At 48.1% G+C, this 15,528-nt stretch overlaps 1 protein-coding gene across 4 annotated transcripts; it reads left to right on the forward strand.

Moving 5' to 3' along the window:
* The first annotated feature begins 1,041 nt into the window (after positions 1 to 1,041).
* POMK (protein O-mannose kinase) lies at positions 1,042 to 10,702 on the forward strand. Of its 4 annotated transcripts, none has more exons than XM_080928332.1 (5): positions 1,042 to 1,084; positions 4,957 to 5,048; positions 6,017 to 6,175; positions 7,012 to 7,298; positions 9,494 to 10,702. In XM_080928332.1, the coding sequence occupies exons 4-5, from the start codon at positions 7,020 to 7,022 to the stop codon at positions 10,262 to 10,264; spliced, it is 1,050 nt and encodes a 349-aa protein (XP_080784458.1). In that variant the 5' UTR covers positions 1,042 to 1,084; positions 4,957 to 5,048; positions 6,017 to 6,175; positions 7,012 to 7,019; the 3' UTR covers positions 10,265 to 10,702. The 4 variants fall into 4 exon arrangements, with proteins under 4 accessions (XP_080784458.1, XP_080784460.1, XP_080784459.1 ...); XM_080928334.1 differs by having other exon boundaries at positions 1,060 to 1,084; positions 6,035 to 6,175; XM_080928333.1 differs by lacking the exon at positions 1,042 to 1,084 and adding an exon at positions 4,733 to 4,786.
* Positions 10,703 to 15,528: the final 4,826 nt, after the last annotated feature.

A 15,528-nucleotide genomic window follows, 5' to 3' on the forward strand; every position in this document is an offset into this window, starting at 1 on the left:
TTTTAAAGTTTCTCAAACTGAAACTATTCATTAAACGGTGTTCTTAACGGCATATGTATAATTTATATATGTAATTATATTTATTATATATATATTTATTTTATATAATATACATCATATATAGAATTTATTTCTGAAATTCTTGCTGTTATATATCCAAGTATATTTTCTACTATAAACATTCCCAGTGCTGGAGAGATGGCTCCACAGTACCTCAGTTTAGTTCATAGCATCGGTATCAGGTGGATCACAATTACCAGCAAGTCTATCACTCCTGGCAAGTTCTCTGGCACACCACACACACACACACACACACACATTTGTCAGTCTCAGAAGCAAAATTTGCTTATGGGGTTATTTTGAGAGAGTTTTGTTTTTGCCCCATTTCTCTGGTGCTTCCTAGATCAAGGTCCCAGGTCCTTTAGCATGCTTGGAGTTAACACTCGTTGTTTGGATAATAAACACAGATGGTTTTTTAAACTCTCACGCTGTACTGTATTGCTTTCAAATCTGGAATGTAGATCAGTTTAGAAGTAGATGATATGTATACTTTAAACAACAAATTAGGTGGTGTTACGTCTGATTTTCCATTTCCCAACCTTACCCCTCTCGTTTCACATCAAGTACTAATAATACTAGTGTGACAAGTTGCGACCTTCCAGCATTCACATCACTTGAGGTTTTGACCTCTAATCTGTGAAGTGCAGCTTTGCTTCTCAGATTGAAGCTCCGAAGTCACCTTTACAGGTCGTTTTCAAATCCAGAGGCATCAGTACACTGAGGCTCGGACTGCGATTTGCTCACGTTGCTCTTCTGAGGATCACTCCTTGGCAGCCAGCGCTTTGCAGAGAGTGTAGAATTAAAGATCACGAAACAGCCCTCTGAGGTCCCCAGCCCCAGGCTCTACTTTACTCCTGCTTCCTGGCGTTCACCAGAACCAGGGGTTGGGTGAGGGTGCCTACGCGGCCACGGGCATCCAGTGTGAGGCGGGAGGCGGCCACCAGGGGGCAGCCTCACGCTCGCCTCCGACCGCTTCCGGCCGCGCAGGCGTGGTGGGATGCGAGCCGGATTTGGTGGTCTCCAGGTAAGCTCCGGGGTCAGTGACACTGGCCAGGGGTCTGCGGGGGCCTTTCCGAGCCTGACCCGCCGTCCCATCCTCCCGGCCCAGCCCCGGAGTGGGCTCTCCTGGGGCTCATCTGGGACCAGACTTGGAACTGGTGCTGGCAGCAGCCCCTCGGGAGCTTACCGTGCACCCCTCCTCCGGGTGCTCACTGGGCAAGCCCTCTCCGGGTGCGTACCGTGCACCCCTCTCCTCCCGGTACTTACCATACACCGGACGCTGCTACTGAACTGTGTGAGCGGAGACTGTCCGCCATGCTCTTGCTTTCTCTCTTACTCCCCCCACACCCCTCTCTTCTTTGTTAAAAACCTGTTTTAGACGTTTTAGTAAATTTGATCCCCCCCCGCGCTCTTTCGCCTGTGCAAACCAGATAACATCTAGAGTATTTAAATAGTTATCGGGAAGTGAGATTTAGTCTGAATTGTATCGGTGACGCCGGCGCCTTCTCGAATTGTGTGAAATATTCTGTATATTGGCAATTCATCTAGTTGCCTTATTTTCCTTGTCTAACCTAAGCAGTAAACATACAGCAGCTGGTCCTTTTTCGCCATTAGCAAATAGCCCTGGTGTTTAAGCAGTGCCAGAAGTTCCTACCCAGCCAACCACACATAAGCTCTGGACAGCCTGGGCAGTCCACAAGAAACAGATGTGTTAATCAATTGCCAAGTACTGACGGTTCAGCATAGATCTGATGGTACGGGGTCTAAGGCTGGAGGGATGGCTAGTGTTTGAGAGCCACTAAGTTTGTGTGCCTTGTTGCAGAGGACCTGGGTTCAGTTCCCTTATGGCTCACCACTGCCCATAATTTCAGACCCAGGAAATCCCACACTTTATTCTGACCTCCCTCGGCACCAGGCGCACAGGACACATATTGTACAGTATGCATGCAAGCATATGAAATACGTAAATTAAAAGTATGAATTCTACGTTCCTGCAGCATGTTATCTGTGGTGCTGGTAGCTTTGGGGTGTGCCGGCTTTTCTTGCTGTCATCAGCTTTTAAAGGGGAAGGGTTTACTTGGGCTCAGTTGTGGGATTCTTTGCTTATGGCCTGTGACCACTATAAACATCATAGCAGGAGAGCCTGGTGGAAGGGGAAACCGTGGGAGGGAAGACCGTGGTGGGGGCGGGGGAGGGGGCTCATTTTACTTTCTGGTATCCTGGAAGCAGAGACACAGACTGAGTGAGGTCCCAGTATCTCCTTCGAGGTCACACTGTTACGTTACTGATGAGGCTCTTTGTAGCCGATTCTGCAGCCTTAAGGTTCTCCTGCTGTCCAGTGGTGCCAACAGTCGGAGACCAACAGATAGGCCTTTGGCGGATCCGTACCCGAACCGTACGGACTGGAAGTGCATATATGGGGCCAGAGAGTGAGTAGTGTGTGAGGATTTAGAATTACAGCTCCTTGCGCTGCCACAAATCCGTTGCAGAACCCTGGAAAGGGGCTGACATTTTACATTCAGAAGGGCGTGTGCCTGTGTGGGTGTTTCACACGTGTGTCATGGCGTACCTGTGGAGGTCAAAATACAACATGGGTGTTGTTCTTGGCTCTGCCTTGTTTGAGACAGGGTCACTTTCTGGTGTTCCACCATGTGTCCCTCTAGCTGGCATGGCAGCTTCTGGCTGTTCGGTCTCTGCCGCCAGTGGGATAACGGGTACATCCGGCTTCCTTGGGGTTCTGGGTCCTCACACTACCCACTGAGCCATCTGCCCAGTCTGCCTTATGCTTTCTTGGGAAGTATCCTTTTCCTTCCTAAAACTATATGAGCTCTAGGCTCCGTGAAGCTTGCATTCACCCCGTGGCGGGGTAAGATGAGGGAGAGGTTGGAGGGAAAGAGATTTGACACTGGGAAGGGGTAACTATGGTGTCGGTGTGGTGACACCGGGTGTGAGAAGAAATGGGTGGATGAGAGGTGTTACCGGACAGGTCCCACAGAACTGAAGATGAGACCCCAGGGGCAATGAGTAAACCCAAGAATGACGGAGGGGGGGTGTGTGCATGCCAGAGACCATAGAAAAGTGCAGCGGGACCGGCCAGTAGGCACCTTCTCAAGTCCCCACTGTGTGAGGCGCTGCAGACAGTGGGAAACCAAACAGAACAGGAGACAGACGTCCAGGAGCATGTAATCTAGACGGGAAGGGCCTATGTATCTCCTAAAGGGATTATTTGGGCATTCAGGAGTGTTTGGGGGCTGGAGTGTGGCACATGGCGTGCGTGTGTGTGTGTGTGTGTGTGTGTGTGTGTGCGTGTGCGTGTGCGCGCGCGCGCGCGTGTTCGTGCCTCTGTGTGTGTGTGTCTGGAGAGGTGGTGAACCAAGACTGAGTTCCAGGAGTTTACTTTCCCCTTGGTGTTCTTCAGGGCGTTGCATCTAGGCATAGGCTGAACGTAGCCTATGTGACCATCCACATCCCTAACCCCTCAGGACTCATCTAAGAGTTTAGACTTGTTTGCCAGGGCACAGTGGGAACGTTGGGTGCTTGTATTCCCCGGGCAGGAGGGTGTGAGGGTGTGAGGGTGGGAGTAAGTGTGTGGTTTGGAAGGATCACCCTTTATCAAAGACTGTAGCTCTTATGCATACACATAAAGAAACATGTACAAATTGTGTTTCACACCAGAGTGGTTGTGAATGCCTATAATTCCAGCAAGTGAGAAACTGAGGCAAGAGGATTGTATGGTTGGTTCATCTATACAATGAGACTGGGGCAGGGGGAATTACTTCGCTAACGGTGCTAGAGTCAGTTGCATCTAATGCAGCACAGTAGATACATCTCTAAAATAAAATGTGGTGGGCTGGTAAGATGGCTCATTGGGGATAGGGGCTTGCTGCCAAACCCAATAACCTGTGTTCAACCCTCAGGATCCACATAGTGGAAGGGGAGAACAGATTACAAGTTGTTTTCTGACCTCCACATGTATGCCTTAGCAGGTGTCATCTTCCCATTTTCAAATAAATAAATAAAATTTAAGAAATTAAAACAACAAGGCTGTGCTTTTTTAAAAAATTAGTTGTAAAGTAGAATGTTTTCCACTCTAGTAGGTGGTGCTAACCTGTGAGGAAAGGGCCTAAAAATGAGGCAGAGGAAAGTCTCACCCCGTAGCCAACTTTATTCAGATCATCAGACAGTTTATACTCTGAGTGTTTAGAAGAGTCACCTGGGTAAAGTAAACAAGGGCCGCATGTGGCAGAAAACGTTGTGAGTAACAGCTCCCGCCTACATCTGGGAGGAGCATGGGAACACATTCCAAGACTGAATCTGTGTTTCTGAGAAACTGGAGTCACAGATTCTTGTCGTTGTCTTGAGTTTTCTCATAAGCTCCCAGAATTCCCCTCGCACAACATTCTCGGGCCAGTCCCACAGTGCCTAAGAAACTGGGCACAGACTTCTAACCACAGGGAAACGCCAGTTCCACTGTGTCCACCAGAGGGCGTCGTTTTAGCGTTCAGATTGTTTAGCGAACTTTCAAGGCAGATTTTGTTTCTTATCAGAACGCCTCAAGTGAGCACCTAGGAAATTGTTCTTCTTCCCAAGTTCTCAGATCCACAAATGGAGAATTCGAAAGAACAACCGTGATCAAACTGGGGTGTAGTGTAGCCACCCCCCCCCCCGTGTCACATGCTGTGGAAGCTTCCGGTGGCAAGATATTTCGGAAAAGAAATACTGTCATGTGTGTTTATATATATATATATATGTGTGTGTGTGTGTGTGTGTGTGTGTGTGTGTGTATACATATATGTATTGTATATTTTTTGAAAAATTGAAATATAGTCAGGACAAGTGTAGATTAACAAAAAACTGAATAAATGGTCATAATTTTATTTATACTTTCCTCTTGAGGCATTTTGTCAAAGAAGGAAGTTCCCGTCTGCCATGCGGAGAATGGATTGGAACATAGAAAGACCATGCAGGAATCAGCTATAGAAGGCCGGGTAAGACCTGCTGGTGTCACGTGACAGGGTGGGAAGGGAGGCTGTGGACAGGATAGAAAGAGTCAGGTGACGCAGTGTGTAGGGCTTGGCTGATTCTGAGCTCCAGGGAAGAACTCTGATGTGTGCTGTGAATGACGAGTAAGTTCTGTCCTCATGATGAACTGAGAGCCCCAGAGAAGGGGTGTGTTGGGGACGGGGAAGGGGAAGAGTGGGCATCCCACTGAGTACTGGGAGAAAGATCTAGGCTGCAGTGTAGATTTAGGGATGTGAGCCTTTAGAGAGCTACTGGAGACCCGGCCTGACATGAGATGGCTCGATGGTAATCTGATGCCACCTGATGGCAATCAATCCATTGCCTGTTTTCTATAGTCCTGAGCTAAGCAAGCATTTGCCAGTGAGCTGTGTCCCCGCCACCTCTATCTTAGTAAATGATGGGACAGAGCTATGCTGTGGTTGCATAAAAACCGTATGAGGGTCATGGTCTTGTGTCCGTGAGTAAATGCTGTTAGGATACTGCCGCAAAGGGTTGGCTTTGCACTCGGTAGCGGCTGCTCTGACACCCTGGCAACAGTGGAGTGGCAGACGGGTGATCCCTGGCACCTCACAGCGGGAGTCACGTTGCTATGCTGACACCACCCGCGTCCTCACGGGCTTAGAAAGGGGAAGGAGAGGTTCCATATTTGCCGATGTGATATGTGTAAAGGAATAGATTTTGGGGAGAAGACTTGAAGCTGAGTTTGGGAGATAGTCTTTTAAGATGAGATGTAATCTGTTTGTTTGTTTGTTTTGAAAGAGGGTTTCTCTTTGTAGCCCTGGCTGTGTTAGATCTTAGTCTGTAGACCAGGCTAGCCTCAAACTCAGAGATCTAGCAGCCTCTGCCTACCAAGTGCTGAGATTGAAAGTGTGCTCCATGACCCAACCCCATACCCCCTCCTTCTGAGTTTTGTCTATGGATATTTGTGTGTCAGTGTGCTGTGTGAATGCAGTGTCTCCGAGGCCAGAAGACACTAGCAGATCTCCTGGGACTGGAATTATAGAGGCTCTGAGCTGCCATGTGGAACCAACCAGGGCGCTGAGGGACCAAGGCAACGGAGGCCCTGCTGGGAGAAAAAAAGAAACCGCTGAAGGTAACCTTTTGTTGTTGCTATTGATGCCGGGTCCCCATCCCCCCAGCCTGAAAGTCAGCTGGGAACATCTCTGTCCAGCATTTCCAGGGACAAGCATCCCAGGCTTATCCCCTTCCAGGCCCTTTCGTCATGGCCCCTTCATCATAGCCTGAGTGGCCCTGGTCTGGATTCTTTAGGTCCCTGTTAATTGTCACCCACAAGTTTGTCAACTGTTATCCCCGATTATTGCCACGACCTCTGCAGATGGAGATATTTCCCAGCCCAGAGCCACCTTGTGCCCCTGCAGAAGAGCTACTTTGTCTCTCAGGGCTGGGGTGCTCAGCCAGCATAACCGAGGCCCTGCATTCAATCCCCGGGAGCCACGGAGCCACGAGGGAAGAAAACCTAAATATCTTACTGTTGCTGGGTTGGGGTTCGAGAGCAGGGTCTTGCACGTACTGTATCACCAGCTCGTTCAGGAGTTTTTGGGTAACTTCGAAGGAGCACCCTGACCTCTCAGCTGACGTCAGGAGGCCCCTGTCTGCTCACAGTCCTATGCTCTTGTCCATCTCCTACCCCAGTCCTGCAAAGACATATTCTGCTTATGTTTTCAGGCAGTCAGCTTAGTGTGGCAGAGAAGGATCAGAGTCTGGATGAACTTACATTCTAGCTTGTAACGAAGCGTAACGTCTATCAGAGCCTCTCGCTTTGCAGTTTGCCACACAAGCCTGCAAACTGACGGAGCCCATGAGTGGGTGTGGCCACCTCCAGCCCCCCCCTAGGGTCAGCAGAGCATCTCCATAGAAACCGAAGTAAACAGTGGTGCTTACTTCCTGTTGTCTCCTGTTCTGCTGTAGGGACTGACATGGGACAGCAACATGGAACCAGGAATGGTCTCACCCCCAGAGAAGTCCCCCGGGGCGTGGGGCTGCTGCTCGCCATGGCCCTTATAAATGTGGTCCTCTACCTCTGCCTGGATCAGCTCTTCATCTCCCCTGGACAATCCGCGGAGGACTCTAGGCGCTGTCCTCCGGGTTACTTCAGAATGGGACGGATGAGAAACTGCTCGCGCTGGCTGTCCTGCGAGGAGCTGAGGACGGAAGTCAGGCAGCTGAAGCGCGTTGGGGAAGGAGCTGTGAAGAGAGTGAGTATTCCTGTGTGCTGCCGTTCTACATAGAGCAGCATCATGGGAGAGCGACGTGGCGCCTGTCGCTGAACCTGGGCGTCTCAGGCAAGGTGGCTTGTGGCAGGACTTTGAGGGCAACCTGGGCAGCATAGCAAAACACTGGCTCAAAAGCAAACAGGGAAGAGCCGTGAACTCCAGGTGATGGGTGTGTAAAAGTGCACTATCATATGAGAGACTGGAAGTGGTACTTTTTAGGAGAGGGGCTGGGGATGTAGTTCAGGTAGAAGAACGCTCGCTTCAGGACCATTTTTGGCTATGTGGGGAATTTCAGGCTAGCCTGGGCTATATGCGATCTTGTCTAAAAATACATATTTTCAGAAGCACAGTTGATTGTGTGGCTATTAGGTGTAGTTGGGGACTCTAGTTGGTTTCGGGGGGAAAAATGTCCTAGTAGTAAGTTTTAAAAAAAAAGAAAGTGCAGTACCTAGCGGTAGAGTATACTATACTGTCTTCAGTTGCCACATTACCTCTACCTCGTGCTAGAAAAAAACGCAAGCAGGGTAGGAGTGAAGGAGGGCCTGAACCTTCAGTGCAGCACAGCAGGCCTCAGTGATGTGCTCCGAATCTGAGACACACGCCTTTTCAGACACCAACCCTTTATCTTAGCTAATGGTCTCACGTTATGATTGACGAGGACAGAAGGCTCTGCAGAAAGCATCCTCAGTCTCTTCCTGTGTGGTCCGTCCGTCCACCTCCCTGCACACCTCATCCCGACTCCCACAGCTTATAGAGTGGTTCCCACCCTGCCCTTCATTCCTGTCGGGGGCACGAGTAAGCACACATCCCAGCAAGAAGTCCGTTGTCTTGACTGCACAGTTCTCCGCAGCTGCCACACTCTGTCTCTGTCAGGGGGGGGGGGAGCCCCATTAGCTCCCTCCTGGGCTCTGTATCACTGTCATCCTTCCCCGGTGTGACTTCCCATGGAAAGTTGCTTTTAGTGATGTCCCCAGCTAAGTGTGACCTGAAGACTGCCTTCCTCCTCTTTAGTCCTTGCAGCGAGCTTGGACTCTAGTTTTCTGGGAGTGTGCACAGCCCTTGCTCCTGTAGGCAGTCTTTTACTGACGTCTCTTCCCTCATCCCAACCATACGCAACTGCTTCTCAACCAGCAGCAGTTTGGAGGGAGATAGCAATGTGTGCAGACACTGTCGCCACTGCACAGAGGAGCTGTCAGTTTAGTGTGTGGAGGCTGCGGGTGTTTCCAGACACCTTGTACCACACAAGACAGGCCTGTCCCCCAGTACATAGCTGTCTGGACTGAACACAGCCTGCTAAGGCTGAGGAAGCATCTTTCTGGGTCTCTAGATATAATCTAATAGTCAGACCTAGTTGAATTGTACTGCGTCTGTTTGTTTATTTATTTTTGTTTGTTTGGGGTTTTTAGGACACGGTTTCTCTCTGTAGCCCTGGTTATTCTGAAATTCACTCTGGAGACCAGGCTGGCCTTGGATTCAGAGTTCCGCCTGCCTCTCCCTCCCGAGCGCTGGGATCAAAGCGCCGCCACCGCTACCCGGCTCTGCTGCTTTTATATATTAACAAACTCCCTCTAGCCTCTGTCCCTGAGTCCTAGGTCCACACAATCAACTGTTTACTTGACGTCTCTACTTGGAGTTCTCTGATCTTGTCCCTATGTCCTGTGTAGAACGCTTGTTTGTTTTGCTAAGTAGAGTTTCACTATATAACCCAGACTGTTCAAATTCGTCCTCCTGCCTCTGCTTCTTGCGGTTGGGGATTACAAGTAGGCGTCATTACAGCTTACTCGGTGTCGAACTCTTGGTAATCTCCTCCTTGAGGACTTCTTCTCCCTCTTAGTATGACATCACTTGCCACCTTGAGCCATACGCCTGGGGATTGTCCTGAGTCCTTTTCCCCTGTCAGCCAAGAGAAGGCTGTGCTCTTACACTGTGGTATACAACAGCTCCCGGGTTCTTCCACCTTTGGAAGAGTCTGATCTCCCCCCTTGACTCTGCCTTTCTTCCTTTCCCGTCTGTCAGCTGTTCACCTTGCCGAGTGTTGTGTTTGTTTATAGCCCTGGGGTGGCAGGGACTGGCCAGGTTTGGGTCATTTCCATGTTCCCTGCCTCCTAGGGAGTGTCTGTTTCTCAGCTCACCTGGGAGAGAGTCTTGGAATGATGTTCTCTGTGGCCCTGTTTCAGGTCTTCCTGTCCGAATGGAATGAACAAAAGGTGGCTCTCTCTCGGCTCACCAGGCCGGAGATGAAGGAGGACTTCTTGCATGGACTGCAGATGCTGAAGTCTCTACAGAGCGAGCATGTGGTCACGCTGGTTGGCTACTGTGAGGAGGATGGTACTATTCTCACCGAATATCACCCCTTAGGCTCCTTGAGCAACCTGGAGGAGACACTAAACCTTTCGAAGTACCAAGACGTGAACACCTGGCAGCACAGGCTGCAGCTAGCCATGGAGTACATCAACATTATTAACTACCTGCACCACAGCCCCCTGGGCACCAGGGTCATGTGTGACTCTAACGACCTGCCCAAAACATTGTCCCAGTATCTGCTAACGAGCAACTTCAGCATCGTGGCAAACGACCTGGACGCGCTGCCCCTGGTGGACCACGGCTCTGGAGTACTCGTAAAGTGTGGCCACAGAGAGCTCCATGGGGATTTTGTGGCTCCAGAACAGCTGTGGCCCTACGGAGAAGACACACCCTTCCAAGATGACCTCATGCCTCCCTACGACGAGAAGATTGACATCTGGAAGATTCCAGATGTCTCCAGTTTCCTTCTGGGGCACGTGGAAGGGAGCGATATGGTTAGATTCCATTTGTTTGATATCCATAAGGCGTGTAAGAGCCAGACCCCTGCAGAAAGACCCACCGCTCAGAACGTTCTAGAAACCTACCAGAAGGTTCTCCATTCACTCCAAGACGCCATGATGTCGAAGACAAAAGAAATGCTGTAAAAAAAAAAACCAAGCCATTGAGTGATGGGCTTCATGGCTGAATGGCATCCCAGCTGTCCTCTTGGTGATGGAGGAGCTTTGGATGGATGTTGACCCAGGCTGTTCTGCCACAAGGGCCCCTCTACATTTGTGTGATCTGCTTTCCTTGCAGCCTGGATGGAAGCTGCCAAGAGAGAAAGCCTTGCTTCACTGTGCTCCCTGGTGAAGACGCAGAGGACTCAGATCTGCGGTGTTTCAGGGGAGCGATAGAACGGTAGTGTTGAAGACATGTTGCTTGCCCCATGACCATTTTTATAAACTAGTAGAAAACAGACATCTTTCGGTGACCACCATTTGTGAAAGAACAAACAAACAAAACCCCACTAGTTCCTCAGAGACAATCTCTTCTAATTCAAAAAGCCCTCTTGGAAGCTGGAGATGTTTAGATCAGTGGCAGGGCACTTGCCTGGTTATGTCCAAAGACTTGGATCTGACCCATAGCCTGTGTATAAGCACTCATGCTCAAACAAAGACCATCCGGATGCCAGAAACATGTCCCTCTTTCTTGTCAGTGAGGTCGTGGTCAGCATTGGTGATGATTTTCTGTGAAGCTTTTATACTGTCTCCTGTCACTGAGCCAAGTTTCATGGCCCTTAGCTACTGTGTGAGTTCTTTCTCCCACCCTGTCTCTTCCCTTTCTACCCTCAACATTAGATAGGAGAGAAGAGCGAGAGAAAGGGAAGGGGACGACATTATTGTTAGACTACTTCCTGCTGATTAGGGGGCATAGCATTCCTTGAAGCAAGTTTGATCTTTGCTGTCAGGATATCTAACTCCGGTTTCTTCTTTGCACATGACTACTTCACAAACAGGGACCAACAGCAACCAGCAACCAACCCACCCTGCCTCTCGGGGGCCTTAGCATTTATATACCTAAGAAAAGTCCCCAGAATTCCAAACATTACACAATCGCAGAAACTATCTGCAGTTGGCAAAATCACACCCCTGCTAGAGCATGAGGCAAATCATAGTCAGCTGCTGTGGACAGTCTGAAGCAGCCCCACATCCCACACCTGGGAATAAAACAAAAACATGTTCTTATCTGTGTATGTGTGTGTGTGTTAAAGAAACCAAAGTGCACCATGACAGAGTGCTCTTGAGATTGTGAATGCCTAGAAATGTTTGGAACAGCAAGTTGAAGGAATTTTCTTACCTGCCTTGGATGGTGCTTTGAAATTCCTGCTGACCTGGAGTTTCTGTGTGAATATTTCCCATCCAGCGTCCCTCTGTACTGCGAAGTACTGAGCCTGCCCTGGGCTTGCTTGACAGAACACTTTAAAGCACTGTGGAGCCAGGAATGAAGGTGCCCACCTGTAATCCCAGCACCTGGGAGGCAGGAGGAACCAGGAGTTCAGGGTTAGCCTGGGCTATACACTGTGACCCTGTCTACCCCCAAGCCCCAATTTAAAAAAAAGTCTACCTGTGAGGTTGGCATCCTTATTTGGGAGACCTGAGAAATTTGACATGTGTTAATGGTCACTCATAAGGTACCTCTTGTCTTCTTGAGTCACAGTTGGGGGCCTACGTCAGAGTCTGTAGCTTCACAGATCTGGAATGAAGTTCAAGAATTTGTAACTGGTTTCCAATGCTGCTGCTACTCTTTCTTCTTTCTCCCTCTTTTTCCTCCTCCTTCCCCTCCTCTTCCTCTTATTTCTCCTCTTTCTCCTCCCATTCCTTTCCCTCTTCTTCCTCTTCCTCCTTCTCTTCCTCCTCCCTTTCTTCTTCCTCCTTTTCTTTCTCCTTCCTCTCCTCTTCCTCCTCCTCTTCCTCTTCCTTCTCCTCTTCCTCTTCTTCCTCTCCTCTTCCTTCTTCTCTTCCTCCTCTCCTCTTTCTTCTCCCTCCTCTTCTTCCTCCTTCCCCCCCCTCCTCTGGAGACCACCATTGAGACGCATTGCCTCCTTGGTGTGGAAGTACAACAGACAGAGAAATATGTGGTGTCAGCATTGTCTTGTTTTCTGCACCCTGCGTTGAACTCTCGGGGTGTCTGAACTGGCCCTTAAGCACATGTTACTCTGTTCACTTGGAGTTAACAAAACAACCCCAAAATGGCTTAAGGACATTAACATATATTCACTAGAGTTTAGAGTAATTGGAACCCTTGCCATGTTGCTAGTGGGACCTTATGCAAAAAATGTTGGAAAAACCATCGGGCAGTTCCTCAGAAAGTTTAGAGTTATCACACACACCTGCAGTTTTCCGGAGGATAAACCCAGTAGGATGGAAAACTTGTTCACATTATCCATTAACGTTGGGGGTACAGTTACTCAGACAAAAGGTAAGGAATAATTCAGATGCTGGTCAATAATAAAGTATACGTGTATCCATCTAATGGGGTTATTCGGCCTTAAAGAATGACATTCTGGTGCGTGCTATAGTTAGCCTTGAAAACACTGTGGAAGAAGCCACTCACAGAAGGTGGCATGTTGGGTAATTGTATCTGGAATGCTCAGCTCTAAAAGCATAGTAATGGGAAGGTAAGTTCGAAGGGTGGTACCCGGATCGGAGGAGAGGGATTGGTGACTATTGGAAGTGACAAAATGTGCTGAGAACACACAGCAGGAGATCTGTATGCCACTCCAGCAGGACTCATTGACTTGAACTCAAAGGGAAAACCCTCAAAGACAGACTACAAGGCTGGTCCTTTCCCTTGATGAGGCCAACTGTGTGGGAGTCATTGATAGTGACTGTTCTATTCATGTTTTGAGCTAAGGTTTGTTAAGTCAAGCCTTTATACATCCTCTTGCAGTCTGCAGTACGTATGTCAGTGGGAGACAGCCAATCAGAACTCTCCAAGGAACTCGTACCATTTGGACATTGGCACCTACCACAGCGCCCTCCTTAGGCCAGCCACGGGCTGCATTCCAAAGTTGAAAAACAGAAGCTGGTTTAGCATCATCCCTGGGGTGAGATTCTGGACTGGGATTTCTCCCACGCTAAAATTAATGGGAATGGGTGGTTGCAAAATTAGATAACTCAGTAATTCACATCTCTGGCTAACGGCACAAGCTCGTGGAGTGCACCTTTTCCCATCATGCACAGCTGTGCGTATATTCAAGCGGGATCGTAGCCAACCTCAGGGACCTTTACAGTGGAACGAACCTGAAGTTCAAAGTCCAGAGAGGACCCTGAATACAAACGAGAAGGTAAAATACTGAATCCTAGTCCCTTGTCCTGCTCCATAGACGTCACGTCCACGTACCGCCCTCTTGCTTGGCAAATTTTTGGAAAAAAAAAAAAAAAAAAACCACCAGAGGTAAAATGTAACTAATGATGTTGCTATAAATGCTAAGGTGTGTGGGCTGCTGGGCCGTGTCATGCTTCTGTAAAGGTGTTGGAAATGCTTCAAAAGCCTTGGCATGGTTTTTAAATCCCTACCAAAAATATCTATTTTAGATTTATTTCGGATACAGAAGGGAGAAGGGGGAAAAATTCACACTTTCATAGGATTCCCCAAAACTTGAGTTACAGATGGTTGTGAGCCACTTGATGTGGGTGCTGGGAACCGAAACTGGATACCAAGAGCAGAAAGTACTCTTAACTCTTAGTACATGAATTCTTTTATTATGAGAGTGTTTTGTCTGTGTCTATGTCTGTGTATGGCTTATGAATAGTTCTATGAAGGCAAGAGGAGGCTGTTGGATCTCCTAGAACTGAGGTTTCAAACAGTTGTGAGAACCATGTGGGTCCTGGGTTTCAAACCTGTATCTTTTAGAAGAGCAACCGTTGCTCTAACCTCAGAGCCATCTCTCCAGCCCCCATGAGTTTTTAAGAGCCCCGTGGAGCCCTGTGATTTGGAAACTGGGGGTCTATAGCAGCTTTTCTGAGACTCTTTGCTGCAGAACTCCAGGGGAACCTCATGACAGTTCTGCCTTTTATGAGTTGATGTCAAAGACAAGCTTCAGCCCCTGACCCTATCACTGATGTCCTGATGAAGGTAATGCCCAGGGCTTTCTTGGGCACCAACCAGTGACCTCTTTAAAGATCTTGTGACGAACGAAGAAGGGTGAACCTGACAGACCCAGCCCGTCTGCGTCCCGCTTGGTCTAGCTGAAATTTGGGACCCCCAGCTGCATCTTCTGGTAACTTGTGTCCCAGGAGATACACATTCTCATGGCCATTATTTATGACATCTGTCAATTTCCTCCTGTTTACCGTTTGACCCAAATACCCACATATGTTTTCTTTTTCATTGCTACATAATTTTTATTATATTCCTTAAATGTCTGAAACATGAAATAAGGACTATGAAGAGAGATTCTGAAAGACAACAACATTCCAGAGTGTTATTACGCTCTCAAAAACCTTGCATTTGGCCTTTTTTTCCTTTCAATTAAGGCACAAGAGGTTCAGGTTGAAGGCTAGGTTACATTTATTTAGTTGAATTTCCATGTAAAACCATTACGCACATCTGATTTCTTTATTCACGTAATTCACTAACACTGTTTTAGAACCTTTGAAAAATATGCAATATGATTTTTTTTTAATGCAGACTACAGGAATAGGAGAAACATTACTAAGATGGAAACCTAGAGTCACTCTATTTCCATAGAACAAGACAAAAGTGAGATTTTTTTTTGTTTGTTTCGTTTTGGTTTTGTTTGTTTTGGTGTGGGAGGAAGGGGCTTGACTAGGAAAGGCCACATAGACTCATGTGTTTGGATGCTTGGTCCAAAGGAAGTGGTACTATTAGGAGGTGTGGCCTTCTTGAAATGGGTGTGGCCTTGTTAGAGGGAGTGTGTTAAGAGCACTGACTGCTCTTCCAGAGGTCCTGAGTTCAACTCCCAGCTACTACCTACATGGTGGCTCACAACCATCTGTAATGAGATCTTATGTCCTCTCCTGGTGTGTTTGAAGGCAGCGACAGTGTACTCATACACATAAATATATAAATGAATATTAAAAAATAATTTTTAAAAGAATGTTAAAACGATGTAGGGTATACATACCTCTTTACTACCCAGCCTAAGCACCGATGCTGCCAGGTGGAGCCCGCCAGAATGCTGGCTTGACAGTCTCCTCCTCCCTCCTAACCGTTGCTTGAATATAGTGTTTATCTTTCCATTTGTAAGAAATATCAAGTATGAATCTTTTCTATCAATATAAAACATGTTTAGGACAAGGAATTTTTTTAGAAATGTAACCTCCCTACTTTGTAAGACTTTTGAAAATGTCTTACTCCTCCCTACCCACTAAACCTTTGTTTACACAAAGGCCCACTGCACTTA

Source organism: Micromys minutus, assembly GCF_963924665.1.
Source record: "Micromys minutus genome assembly, chromosome: 14".
NCBI classification, from domain to species: Eukaryota; Metazoa; Chordata; class Mammalia; order Rodentia; family Muridae; genus Micromys; species Micromys minutus.